Source organism: Monodelphis domestica, chromosome 1 (assembly GCF_027887165.1).
Source record: "Monodelphis domestica isolate mMonDom1 chromosome 1, mMonDom1.pri, whole genome shotgun sequence".
Classification (NCBI taxonomy): Eukaryota; Metazoa; Chordata; class Mammalia; order Didelphimorphia; family Didelphidae; genus Monodelphis; species Monodelphis domestica.
The window spans coordinates 357,957,486-357,971,928 of NC_077227.1; the positions used below are offsets into that span (position 1 = coordinate 357,957,486).

A 14,443-nucleotide genomic window follows, 5' to 3' on the forward strand; every position below is an offset into this window, starting at 1 on the left:
GAATATAATCATGATATATTTCAACAATACACATATACCTTATGCTGTCTTGAGGACATATCTTCTGAAACCAAGCTCAGTGCTTTTTAAAAATTATACCACCAAAAAATAAAATAAAAAGAACCAAGAAGTGTAAGAAGTAGTATGACTGCACCCTGTTGTGTTCTAAACAAGGAACAGTTCATGAATTTTTATAGTATTCTTTCATACTTGACTCACTAATCTCTGTCATTGTAATTTCACTAGATGGTTTAGGTTACATAGAACATACTGATTGATATTGTTAGAGGATATTTCTCATTCAAAGATCCCTATGCCAATGAAATCAGAGGTAATTTTAAAAAAAATATCAAAGATGAGATTCTATTAATTTGTCCTCCTTTCCTCTTAATGACTCTATGACTTCAATAATGAAGGCATTCCTTCTGATAATGCTAATCCCAAATCATCCAGGCCTTCCCAGACTTCTATCCTCTTAGATACTTTTTTCCCCCTCTTCTCCAACAAATCCACTATAAGATGTCCACCCAGTATGCAAAGGACTCTCCTCAAATTCTCTTTATGTTATATAGACACCAATAGAACATCTTAAAATGTGAACATTCCAGGATTTTTCTAATCACCCATATCTCTGATGACATCATTTATTCAGTTTCTTCTACATAATTCCTCATTTGAATTGTGCCACACATTGCTCATTTCTCCTTAACACTCTGTCTCTTGACTGTCCTCTGGGTGCTCCTTAATATCAATTCTTTATTGCTTGTGGAATTCCATTACTACACATCACTGGTCCAAGATTTTAATATTGAAAGGATGGGCCTTTGCTTCTGAGAGAAAGTAAGCTCCTTGTTGGTATGAAAAAATTCACTTTTATCTTTGCGTCCTGAACCCTGAGAGCATTTAACAAATGTTTGCTGGTTGTTTCTAAGCACAATTCAGAAAACTCATGCACATAGGACAACTCTCTATTACTTGATTAAATAAAGTTCCTCGTTCCTTGACCATGCCAGATTGCTGATCATACTATACTAAATGTTTTTTTTTTTTTCTGAGTAAAATTGTCAGCCTTTCTATCAAAACTGAACGTGTTGATGAGATCATTACAACCACTTCAAGCTGCCAAACAATAGCAATCCCAAACTAATGACTTTTATAAATGTCTGGAATCAAACAACCCCCAGAGTCATGTGGGTCCCATTCCTTTTGCCAGCATTTAAATTGGAAATAGATGCAGAAATTAACATGGTTAATGAAAGATTACTTATGTGCCCAAATGCCCCCAAAATGAATCATATAAAATACTCTGTAGAAAAAGTTGAATGAAGATGTGGGCAAGTACTTACTTAGCTTAAGATCAGCATTAGTCTATTTGCTTATGATTTTTTTTAGTGTTACATATTCATACTAAGGGAATTCATATGATTTGTGCAGGCTATTACAACATACAACAAATAAACCCGTTAATGCTGCTAGCCTATTTTAAATGACTGCTTTGGGTAACTGGAGAAGCACAACTTGGCCTTCCTTAAGCCAATTTATTTCTGCTTCTATGTTTTAAAGTAAATTCTTCATGCCCTGCAAGACTCACAAATCACTTCAGTGTTTTCTATCCAATCAGGTTGTGAAACTTACTTTATAAACAAGTAATATCACAGTGGGGAGTCTTCAGTGGTTTCTTCACTGCCAACATGATCAAGTCCAAACACTTTAACCCAGAATTCATGGTCTTTAAATCTGACAGACTCTACCATGTGAAAGATACTGTATTAGCCTCTGGAAATAGAAAGATCAAAATGAGAACAGTCGTGTTTTCAGGGAGTTTCTAGTCTACTTCTTTTTCGAGGATCCCTGACAGGAGTCAGGCTGTAGCCATTCTAGTCATTCACTGCCTCCCATCTCCATCTTGTGATTCTTCTAAGTCTTTACTAGCATTGTTTTAGCCTATTTTGAATGACAGAGCCATAATCAGAGATTTTCTAGGATGTTTGAATAAATGTAAGAGAGCTGATTGTTAAATTTTCAGGGTGATCATATAAACTTTGGAAATGCCATTTACACATCAGCAAATATGGTCAAATTTGGTATTTGTTTATTGTTTTGCTGAATTCTAGATTTAAGAAAGTTATGGGGAAATGTTGATAATACAGATTAAACTTCTTGACCAGCTAGAACCTTGAGTTCAATTTAGTAATATGGAATTCAACAGGGAAAATCATAAAGTTTCACATGTATTCATAAATCAACTTAACAAGTCTAAACTATGAGAGTCATGGCTAGACAGCAGTTTATCTGAAAACATTTGGAGTTTTAAGTGGATTGTAAATTGCACTGCACTACCTTTCAATGTATCAGGCAAAAACAAAAACAATAGTTAATGGGAATTTAGTTTGCATTAATTAATAAAGGCATAGGTTCAAGAAATAAAGAGGTGATAGCCCCTTCTCCTCATCCCCAATTCATGTCTTGGGTATAGGGTTCAATTCTGAAAGCCATTATTTATGAAAAGTATTGATAAGGGGAAGCTAGGCAGTACAGTAGATAGAAACCTAAATTTACCATTGGGAAGACCCAAATTGGGTTCAAATGCAGCCTCAAGCACTTACTAGCTCTTTGTCTCTGGGTAAGTCACTTAAATTCTACCTAACATTTTTATCTGTGAAATGGGGAAAATAATAACACATGTCTCTCAAGATTTTTTTCAAGGGTCAATGAGATGATATTTATAAATTCTTTATTGCAATGGATAGCATAGTAGGTGCATTCTATAAATGTTAGTTAATATTACTGTTGCTGCTGCTGCTACTACTACTACCACCACCACCTCTGCTGTGGGAAATTGCCAAGATCTTTTTAGGCTGCTTCAATGTCCACCTGGTACTCAGTTCTCAACTGTGGCTCCACGAAGATGGAACCACATCCCAATAAACCATCTTGGCCAACAGGCTGAACCAGCTTGAGGATAACCAAATGACCACAAACTCATCAATGGATTAGAAGTGTTTCTCCCATAAGCATGTAAAAAGTTCTCCCAGTGGAATCAGTGAATGAGAACAATATGCTCTAATGGCCTGGAAGGTGGTTGAAGCATGTGCTATGAATTTCTTAGAGCTTCTTCAGACATAGAAGGTGATGAAGTCATCCACTACATCTAGGGCCATTACCAGTCATCTTGATTTTGTCTTGCCACAGAGGACTTCATCAGTTCCAGAAGAGAAAGTGAAACTGACAAGTTTGTACAACTCTATCTCATTTAAATCCAACTGATGATCATGTCAAGGTATTACCTCATGATGTAATTGGTCCTCTTTAAAAATGAAGGACCGACAGCAACAGAGATATGCCTCAAAAGACAAGTTCTGACTTATCCTATGACACTTAAGAGAACTCAGTGATCCAGTGACACTGAATTCCTTATTTTTTCTAACAGAAACATACAATACTCCATCATCTGACTGATATTTTTACTAGCTAAAGTTTAGATAGTTTCAGCTAAAATTTCATTTTTCTACAAGATGGTCTTTTTCAGTTGTTCTTCTAAGTTTGCGTCCCACTTATCCTGTGCATATTTGATTTGCATAGCTGGTTTGTTTTTATTTTTTGGAAATTTTTATTAAATTAGTTAATTTAGAACATTTTTCCATGGTTACAAGAATCATGTTCTTTCCCTCCCCTTCTTCCATCCCCCTCCTGTTAGCTGTTTGAATATTAGCCCCCACCTCACCCTTAGACTATGAGCTCCTTGAGTAGGGACTGTCTTTTATACTCTCAGTTCTTAGCACAGTTTGTGGCATGTAGTTCATGGTTATTAAATGTTAGTGGACTGACTGAACACAACATATTTTCAGTGAAGAAATGTGGAATCTGGAAAGAAATGTTGGAGCCAGATTGTGGAAGGCTTTAAATGCCAAAGAAATTTGTATCTGATCTCAGAGGTAAATAGAAAGTCACTGGGGAAGGTCAGAGTTATGATCTGTATTTAAGTTGTATTAATTTGGAATCTGTGTAAAAGTTTGATTCCATAAAGGAGAGACCTAAAGCAGAGAGATCAATTAGGAGGTTATTAGTATAGTCCAGGCAAAAGGGAATGAGAACTTGAACTCGGATGGCAACCATCATTGCATGAAGGATGTGTTGTAGAGGTAGGTGGATGACACTTGTCAGCTACTTCGACACAACATACGAGGCTGAGTAAGAAGGTGAGAATGGCTACAAGATACTGAGCCTGCATACCTAAAATGAGGGACATGAAAAGACCAACATCAAATGATCAAGAGTGAAGTAAGCAGAACAAAGAGAACATTTTATAGAACAACAGAAATATTGTATGAAGAATGACTTGTATACATCCAACTCCAAAGAAAGAAATGATAAATAGAAATAAGCAAGATATATAACTATATAAAATCAAATGATGGCTTCTCTACTAGGGGAGGGAGTTGCCTGGCATTTTAATGTAACAAACAAATAACTGAATAAATTTAAATTAAAAAATAATAAATAATGAATAAAATGATGGTGGTGCCTTTGACTGAAAGAGGGATGTCCCAAAGAGGGCAGAAAAAAAGGAGAAGTCAGAAGCAACTATGGGGTTGGAAACCTATATAAGTATAAGGGTAGACAGAAGTTGAGAAGTTTGAAAAGGGATTAGTGTGGGGATAAAGATAATAAGTATAAGTTTAAGTTACCTATTTAACATAAATTTTGAAATGTCTAATAGGTAACCTGTAGAAAATGTTAATTTTTTTGTTTAATTTTTGTTCATTTTTTTTCACAAAGATTCTGATGTGCACCTCTATCCCTATACTATCCATATACCTATTGTTCTTTAGGGAAAAAGCCTAGTAGAATAGGAGATCTTAGGTATCCTTTCATTAGCTTCTACATTTTCATTGGGTTAATTTTTTTTTAATTAAAAGATATGTTAGAAATGCAATGTATGTATAAGATTATTCCCTCTTATGCTGAAAAGTTTATTGATAAAAAATATGCATCGTTTTGTCTTATGAATGCCTTGAACTGTTTTTCATTATGTTTACTTTTCCAGTAATTGCACTTAGTGTCCATCATTTTTAGCTATTCATTAGAGAACTGATTATTTGGGGTTTGAGTCAATATAACAAAGATCTAATAATCAGCATGCAAATTATAAAGGGATGCATGAGTTCTAATTCCAACTCTGTCATTTATTCATTATTCTGAACATCCCCTTCTCCACTCTGATGCAGTTTCTTTACCTGAAAAAGGAAGTTGTGCTCCCTTAGAGCTCCCATGAGTTCTAATGTCCCTTTAAAGCTGGACTCTAGGAATCTACTAAAATTGACATGGGAAGAAAATATTCTTAAGTCCTAAGTTGTCATAGGCTTTCCTTATTATTAGAAAGGTGGAATAAACATACAGCACACATTCTATAACTAGATGGTGTACTAGACACATCAGTGAGCTTATTTAGCACAAGAAAGAAAAGGATTGTTCTTTACAGATACCCTAACCTCCCCACCTGCTTTCTTCCCACTTCTCATTGACTCATTTTTTTTTCTTAATGTGTAAGACCCATGGATGAGAGTGCCTTTGTTTTCATTCCTGCACAAGGCATATCCATGCCCCAGAAAGGCAGTACAAGAGATGGAACAATAACAATGACGACTTTTGTTTGGTATAAAGCTTTCTATTGGGTTGCACAGCCAGAACCCTTGGTGTCTGAAGTTGGAGTTTATATGGAAATGAACAAAGCTAAGAACTATTCTTTCCCTGTTGCCTTTGTAGCCATGGAGAAAGACTATGTTTGAGATTCTTATGATTTTTTAATGAAGAAAACCTCTGAGAAGTCTTATTACATCTCCAAAATGATCTGTTGAACTTAACTCCTTCTCCCCAACTAATTTAAAATATCACCTTCAGGACTTTGTTAGATCCCTAAACATTCCCCAACAAAGCAGGAACAATATGGTATAGTGGAAAATACAGTTAGCTGTAGTCAGTGGGTGTCAGTTGAAATACTGCCTCTGACACTTCTTATCTAGGGGACATTGAGTAAAATGTAAATATGTTGCACTAGATAGCCCCTGGTCCTATAATCCCTTCTAGTTCTGGGTCTGTGATCCCAGGATTCTATGCAACTTTTGACTTAAAAAAAACTTGCTTGAGAATACTCCCAGGGAAATTCATACTTACATTTCCCTTCTCTATAATCTCTATATATTTGTGGGGGCATATGTTTATATGTGCAAAAACACACCCAAACTACAATGTACTCTGATTGACTGATGCACAATATAAAAAGGCTCTTGCCTTAAGCCAAGCCACAGGAATTGGTAGAGTCCAAAGGAAACTGAGATTTTTAGAATCACCCAAAGGGCTAAGAACTACAAGACAGCAGTCAGCAATAGCTCTTCACTAGTTGACTTTTCCTGCAGTTTAATGTGTGTATGCCTACTCTCCCTCTCCTCTTGTTCACTCCAGATGCCTCAGGAACAGTATACTCACAACAGGAACAACATGCAGAGCTCTGAAGGACCGCAGGTATACAAAGTAGGGATTTATGGCTGGCGGAAGAGATGCCTCTATTTCTTTGTTCTTCTCCTAATGATTTTAATACTGGTGAACTTGGCTATGACCATCTGGATTCTCAAGGTCATGAACTTCACAATTGTAAGTAAAATAACCTAAGTTTTCTAAGCTACATTGTGTTTTTCTAGGTGTGATGGGGGATAAGGGGTGGGGAGGATAGATGATAATATGAAGGGTGGGGAGGATTATGGGGAACTAATGCCTAATGGGTTTATGATTTAAACTATCAGACAACTTGGTTTTGAAGGCATTTCAATCCACTCAAAAATGAATTTCTTCTTGATCTTTGGGCAAAGAGCAAGAGTAGATTAAATAGGAATCTAATTTTGTCAACTTTCCACAACTAAAGGATGATTATTTAGTTTATATATTTTCCAGTTCACAGATTTGTCATCTTTTCTTCCTCCCTTCTGCTACTTCCCTTTCAACCATTTCACTGTTCATTAGCTCTTCTCCTAAGTGGGCAGAGGGGAAATATAAGAGAATGACATTCCAGCCATTAAATAGGCCTCCTTTAAAGCAGCTAGGCAAAAGGTTTGCTGGGATAAGAAGGTTGAGGCTATTGACTAAAATGAGCCTTTAGGGATTATCTGTGAATTTCAATTGTCCATGCACTCCTGGTACCCTATTCCTGTGGATAATTGAGAGTCCCTTTTGCTTCCAGGAGAGCACTCCTCTCCACTCTTGCATGATTTAGATTGAAATGAGAGTAGGATATTCGTGTTTCATTTTGCAGGGATTTGCACATACTCTTCCTTGAAGTATTTCTGGTGATTTGCACATCAACAGTGGTAACTGCTCAAGTTGAACATTAACTTGCTCAGACTTAAGATATATGAAAATATGACAGAAGAAGGGGGTTAGGGAGAAATAAGTAATGGGTATTTTTCATTTATATTATGTTATTCCCTTAAGGTGTGGTGTCTACACTGGCAATATAAAGAGTTCCAAGTCTTAATTAAGTGATAGAGGCAGCATAATCATACCCTAAGAATGTGTTACTATCATTCTCCATCTTGCATAGTAAATGGGGAGGCTAACAGAGAAAAATGTCTCTTTTTTCATTTAGAAAGAAGAATATTTAGAGCAAAAAAGGAATGTGTTTCTTGAGGAGGAGTATAATGTGAGAAATCCCAGTAGGAATATATATTTGCCCCTTTTGGGGTTGGTTGTAAAGTAACATTGCCCATTCTCACTTATAGATAGTTTCATTAGGGCCTCTCTGAACCAAGGTTAATGGTGCTTTCCAAAGCAGCTAAATGGCTCACTTTTTTATTTTTATTATTGCAGGCTAGAAAGGTCTAGTAAGAATCGACCTCCTTTTCACAGATTTCATCCCTGAATAAAAAGCCAGATATTCCCCTCTTGGAAAGGGTGTGTAGGTTAACTTTCTTTGATTATATGGGTTCAAGGTGATAGGTATTGGGACATTGTGATGATCAGTATATGTGTATACCACCTGGGGTTCTTGCAATATGAAACAGCTGACTTTTCAGAGTTTGTACAATATGGAAAAATTGAGCTCTGACTTAGCCAAAGACATTGGCTTGCAAGCCCCTATAATTCTTTAATATCTAGTAGATATAATACTCTACCAATATGGCTTGTAGCCTGAATTTCCTCTAGCAGGCTTAATGGCAGGATATAAATGTATATCAGATGATAATTCATTCATAGTGTATATGTGTTCAGGGAGCAATAAGGCATTAAAGCAATAATCTACAAGAAATTAGCTATTGCCAGTAGTTAACTAACGTGAATGCCAAAGTTGAGAGTGCTTAAAGCTTTACCAAACCAGTTACTTACTGAGATGAGAATAACACCGTTATTAGCCATAATTGGTCCTTTCTAATGGCAATAAATTTGAACAAATAGAGCTCAAGTGTTGGAAAATTGGTCTTGTCTTGTCGGTTAACATCTGATTTTTCAATCAATCACAGTGTAAAGCATGTTTCTTTAGAATTATAATTCAAGCGTGCAAATAGTAAATTTCCTTCAATGTGAAGATCTATGAGTAAGGATTTGTATACTAACTGCATTTTCAAGAGGAATCAGAGAGGTGATTGTACAGTTCAGGTGTGTGCATGGTAATGTGTGCAGGTATGTGTTTTCTCTCAAACCAGTTTCTTTTGCGCAACTGGAATGCTTACAAACTCTAGTCTGTGGAAATAACTGAAGAGTCAAATTAAGAGGCATGGCGAATGCCACTGGCAGCACTGCTAAGGATTTAGTAAGCCAGATTTCCACTTTGGTCCAAAAGAATAACACTCATTTCCAAGGATCTCTGCCAGGAGATCTCCTCCTACAACTCTGACATCCAAACAAAGAGTCAGGTTTGTTTGTCACAATTGGAAGACAAATGGAGGACATTTTTCTATACTCTTCTTAGTGTTGGTTTAGGGTACCTTATTAGCAATCGGTGCAATCCATAATTAATTAGTTAATTTGTTGCTTTTTCCCAATTTGGAAGGGCCAATGTGAATAGTCAAACCCATATTATTAATAAAATGAAAATACTACAAACTAATGCATCTTAATCTGTGACACTTACCTCACACAAAGGAAACATCACTTTAATTGTAAAGCAGGCAAAAGTTGCCTTTAGTACCTTTGTTTTCTGTCTTCCCCACTCTGATAAACAAAACTGAGTGAAAATAATTTAATATGACTTAATAGTTCCTGTGAACATAAGTTTCACCTCTGATGGTTACTAGCTGTATAACCCTGACTATATTGAGGCTGTTTCCTTCTCTACCAAATAAGAATATTGGCCTAGACTGCTTCTGAAACATATTCCTCAAATCAAAGTACATATGTGACTACCCACTCTGAGTATACATAAGCATAGTATGGTCATGAAATCCTGTGGCCTCTACCTTAAATCCTTTTTTAACACAGGAGAACATTGATTTTACACAGTATCAAACACCAAACAATTATAAAATGAAATCACCTATTGTTCTTGAAATTTACTTGTTTGGTCTCACCTAAATGAATGTAAAATGACAGACTGTTGAATATAGAAGAGATTTTTATAAGTAATTTACTCCAAATTCTTCATTTTACAGGGGAGGAAACTGAGAACCAACAGATGTGATTTATCATAGATCATACAACTAGTTAGCAGAAAACCTGGTGCTTAACATGATGCCTGACACATATTAGGCATTTAATAAATGCTTAATGAGTTGTTGCTTTGACTTCTAACCATTAGCCCAGTGTACCTTTCACTGTTCTCATTAAGAAGGCAAATCATGAGGGCATTTAGGTGCTCAGTGGGTAGAGATCCAGTCCTAGAGATGGGAAGGTCTTGCACTAAAATTTGGTCTCAAACATTTCCTAACTGTGTGACCCTGGGCAAGTCACTGAACCCCAATAACATAGCCTTTACCACACTTCTGCTTTGGAACAGATATTTAGTATCAATTCTGAAAATATTAAGGGTTAAAAAGTAATTTAAAATCATCATAAAGATCAGTTGTGATTCAAATAAAGAGATATTAAAGGGGCATACCCAACCTATCCCTTGAAGAGGTGGTACACAGCTATTACATCTTGCACATATTTTTGGATTTCTTCAATATATTAATCAATTGTACTGATTTTTTTCTTCTTTAAAAATATATTTTCTTATATAGGATAGCTCTCTGGGAAGGGGAAAGGTAGAGATACTGGGGTTGATGATGATGCAAAGAACTAAACAACAATAAAAACATCTTAAAATAATTCAAATCAAACTAGAATTTGGGGTGTCTATGTCTACCTGTACATATGAACACAGGTACATATAAAACATTCTTAATTGTCACCTAATGACTACAGGAAATGTGTACTATTATCATAATCTCCTGTATACATATATATTTTTGATTTATAATGTTTTTGTTCTCTTCCTCATTAGACTATTATTTGAGTACTTTGAGTGCAGAAAATATATTTTGCCTTTCTTTCAATCCCTAGCACCTTGCATTTAGCTGTTACATATTAGGTGATTAATAAATGCTTATTGACTGACACTGAATTTATGTGTGTGGGTATATGTATGTATATATAAACATTTATATTATGACTTGAACTTGTGGAGTTATTTTTCTAAATTTTGATCCATCTACATTTATAAAAATATATGTATAATGAGGGTCAGAGGAAGACAGGCTACTTTGAAACAAATGAATTAAAAAAGAACAGAAAAGCTGACAAGAAATAGAGAGACAGCAAAGCCTTGATAGCTTTTTTGTCACTGTGAGTAACTTGAGTCCAGCTTGATAGAGTTAGATTTATTTCATTTTCTTAAACATCATAGCTTTTTTTAAACCTTCCCCTCTGTCTTAGAATCAATACTATGTATTAGTTCCAAGGCAGAAGAGTGATAAGGGCTAGGCAATGGGGGTTAAGTGACTTGTCCAGGGTTACCCAGATAAGAAGTGTCTGAAGAAAAATTTGAATTGAAGATTTCCCATCTCTAGGCCTGGTTCTCAATCCACTAAGTCACCCAGGTACCTCCTCTTAAACATTATTTCAATACAATAGTTTGACTTTCCATATCTATTTAGGTATTTCAAACATTTTTATGACCACATATGATAATTACGAATGAAAATGAAATATATTAAAACAAATGAATAGTAAACATATAGTTTTAAAATTCACAATGGAATATTAGATATTTTATTCAGAGATTTCAGTCATAAATGAAATGAGTGCTTAATGTTGATTATGAAAAGATATTTTTAATACAAACACTCCCTCTTGTGTATAAACTACCTGCTACATTTTAATTACATGAAACAAGGAGGGCACCATTAGGAAATACAGACAGATTAAAATCAGGAGAATTAATTCTAGTTAATAGACAGGATTTTCTCTATAATGACTTGAAATGATACCGTTTGCTTTAATTACATTTTTCATTTAAAAATTCCAATGAATTCAGTGTGACTGAACCATATTTTCTGCCTTGTTAATCATTTATCTAAGATCTCCTTGAGTGCTCAGAGATTTTACTTAACAACAAAAAAGAAATTGCAAACTTCCACAACCCAGATGCATTCTACTTTCTTAAAGCTTGTCTAGTTATTTAGTTTAGATTTGTTATCTTTGAAATTGTCATGTCATTGTTTCAGGAGGCATAAAAAACTTTAACCAAAGGTAGGAAAAAACCCAACAAATTATTTCTCAGATCTCCTGAGGAGTGGTTTTTTTTTTTTTATTTCTTTTCAAGGATTCTAATCTTTTAGGAAGTTCTCTAGCCACAGCCTTGAATGTTGGAAGGTATTTCTTACTCCTGAAACTGCTTTGGAATATGTCCTCTGTAACATTCAAGTAAGAAGTATCTCTTGCTATTATCAGAGATCCCTATAACTGGTCATCTCAAATTGAAAATACCAGATGAATGTTGGAAAAATCACCCTTATTCACACTTACACATGAATGCTCACACATTGAATTTTCACATCACTTGAGCCACCCCACAGTGAAGCATCAACCCAGAGAAGTCCAAAGTCAGATTCTCTGCTTTCATTTGGTCATTTAAGCAAGTGTGGGAGAGAAAATTGAGGCAGCACAGTCAATGTAGAAAGGAATTTTGCATTTGATATCCTGAGACCAAAGCTTTAATTCTGGCCACATTTCACAGGATACAATTAAGATTAGAGTTACTAATGAAAGGAGCTCTAATCTTGAATTAAATGTACTCTGATTCAGTCTTTAATAGTTTCTAACTAGCTGAACATGGAGAAGTTGCTGTAACTCAGAGTCTATTTCCTCATCTACAAAATGGAGAAAATAATGTCTATAGTAGCTATTTATAAAGCATTCATGGGAGGATCAAAGAAGATCATGGCTATAATAGTATATCACAAATGCTATATAAATGTCAGTTTTGGTTAATTAATTTTGACCTGTATGACTTATCATCTCATTTCATTTCATATCATTTCTCTACACCTTCATTTTTTCATTTGTGAAAAATAGATTTTCTCTAAGGTCTTTTTCATCTTGATCCTACATTCTGAGAACTAAACTAATGAAGACACTCACTAGAGACAGTAAATAAGAGACATTTAACATTATGGATAAAATTCATTTAATCTCCTTAAGTCATGTGGATTAAGTTATAGAATATCAAAGATGACAAGGCTTCAAATCCTTAGACAATATCTTAGACAGAATGGCAATCATGAGACCTGGGCTCTACTCTTAATTTCAGCAGTAAATTACAATGTGACTTTGATCTAAGCCCTCTTTGGACTTCCACATCTGCATCTGGGAAATCAAGGGTTTAGATTAAATAACTTGGAGAAGTGACACTCAGTCTTAGTTGCTTTTCTCATGAACTGAGAATGTTGGATTGCATAGTGTGTCCAAAGTTTATTCTGGTCCTAACATTATTGGTCACTCCAAAATTGTGCTTTGATTAGATATAAGATAAGAAACTTCATTCTTCTCCCCAGGCTTTTTTATTGGACTCCAGAGTTTATACCACTTCATTCTCGTTACATTTTACTCCAATTTTACTCAATTTGACAAGCATTTCTTAATCAGTATTCAACTAAGGAACACAAAGATACTCAATGGATCCATGGGGCAGAAGATTGCTAAAACCTGTATAATAGTAAAGGCAATGTTGATTTCATCAACAAATATACATTTATTATGAAATTCCTATGTGCCAAGCACTGGGAGTATGATATAAAAATGAAACTATTTTCTGACCTCTTGGAGCTTCCTTTCTAAAGGAATTGAAAACATAAAACTATATAAGCAAAAATATATACAAAATGAATACAAGTTAATTTTGGAAAGATATACACTAACAGATAAAAGATCAAGAAAGACTTCACAAGGAAGATGGCATTTGAGCAGAAATTTGGAGGAAATAAAGATTCCAAGATCTGGAGATAAGGATGGAATACAATTCAGGAATGGAAGACAGGCAGTATAAAGAAACAGACAGAGATGGAATGTCCAATGTGCTGAACAATTGAGTAGACCAAAGTGACTGAATTAATTGTATAATTTATAAGAAAACTTGAAATGTAAGAATAAGCTAGATTATACAAATGTTTAAATGTCAAACCATAGTGTTTATAGCTGGTTCTAGAGGCAATAGGGAGACATCAGAGTTTTTTGGGCAAAAGATGACATGATCAGACCTGAATCTGAAGATTGAGATGATCTTTTGGAGGGGAGAGAACTTGAAGAGGATAGCACCCATAAGTATCAGAACAGATGTTGAATTTCTGGTCCTTCCTAACAGTTAAGGAATGGGTTAGTGGATTCCTACAGCCATGCCATTTACAAAAAGAAATGATAAGTTTGAGGTGCATGCCCTCAGTCATTTTATCTCACCTCTGCATGAGTACTCATTACAAGATTGAGCACGTTATCTCTTCCAGGGTGAGGGAACACAAGACTTTATCTCAGACTTGGTAGCCAGTGTGGAGTGGAATGGGAAGTAGAATGTCCATCCAGTACCTGGTCCTGCCTGATACTTCTGCTTTCTAATTTTGTGTAATGACTAACAGATTCCGTTTATCTGTATAAATTTCAGCAATCACAACATCTCTTTAGATATGGTCAATAAATCCTGAAAAGGAGTCCTGATGCAGAGGTGAGATAAAATGACTGAAGGCATGAACCTCAAACATATAAAATAGGAAAACAGGATTTTCCACAAAGCTGGGAGAGACAGTTAATGCATTGGATCATGCCATCCAGATTGAAAGGGGTCTTGACAGGTTAGAACATTGAGTCGAATCTAAGCAGATGAAAATTAATTGAGTTAAAGATGAAATCTTAGTCCTGGGTTAAAGTACATCACATTCACACTTCATAAGTTTGTGCTTGGTGGCTAAATAGCTATTCAAAATAA

The 14,443-nt window shown here is 35.2% G+C and overlaps 1 protein-coding gene across 5 annotated transcripts in view; it reads left to right on the forward strand.

Moving 5' to 3' along the window:
- SGCD (sarcoglycan delta) overlaps positions 1-14,443 on the forward strand; it is a 1,484,556-nt gene that overhangs the window by 988,716 nt on the left and 481,397 nt on the right. For all 5 annotated transcript variants that reach the window (XM_056821905.1, XM_056821897.1, XM_056821913.1 and 2 more), the window contains one exon: positions 6,463-6,651. In XM_056821905.1, coding sequence (XP_056677883.1) covers positions 6,463-6,651 — 189 coding nt within the window. The remainder of the gene's footprint in view (positions 1-6,462; positions 6,652-14,443) is intronic.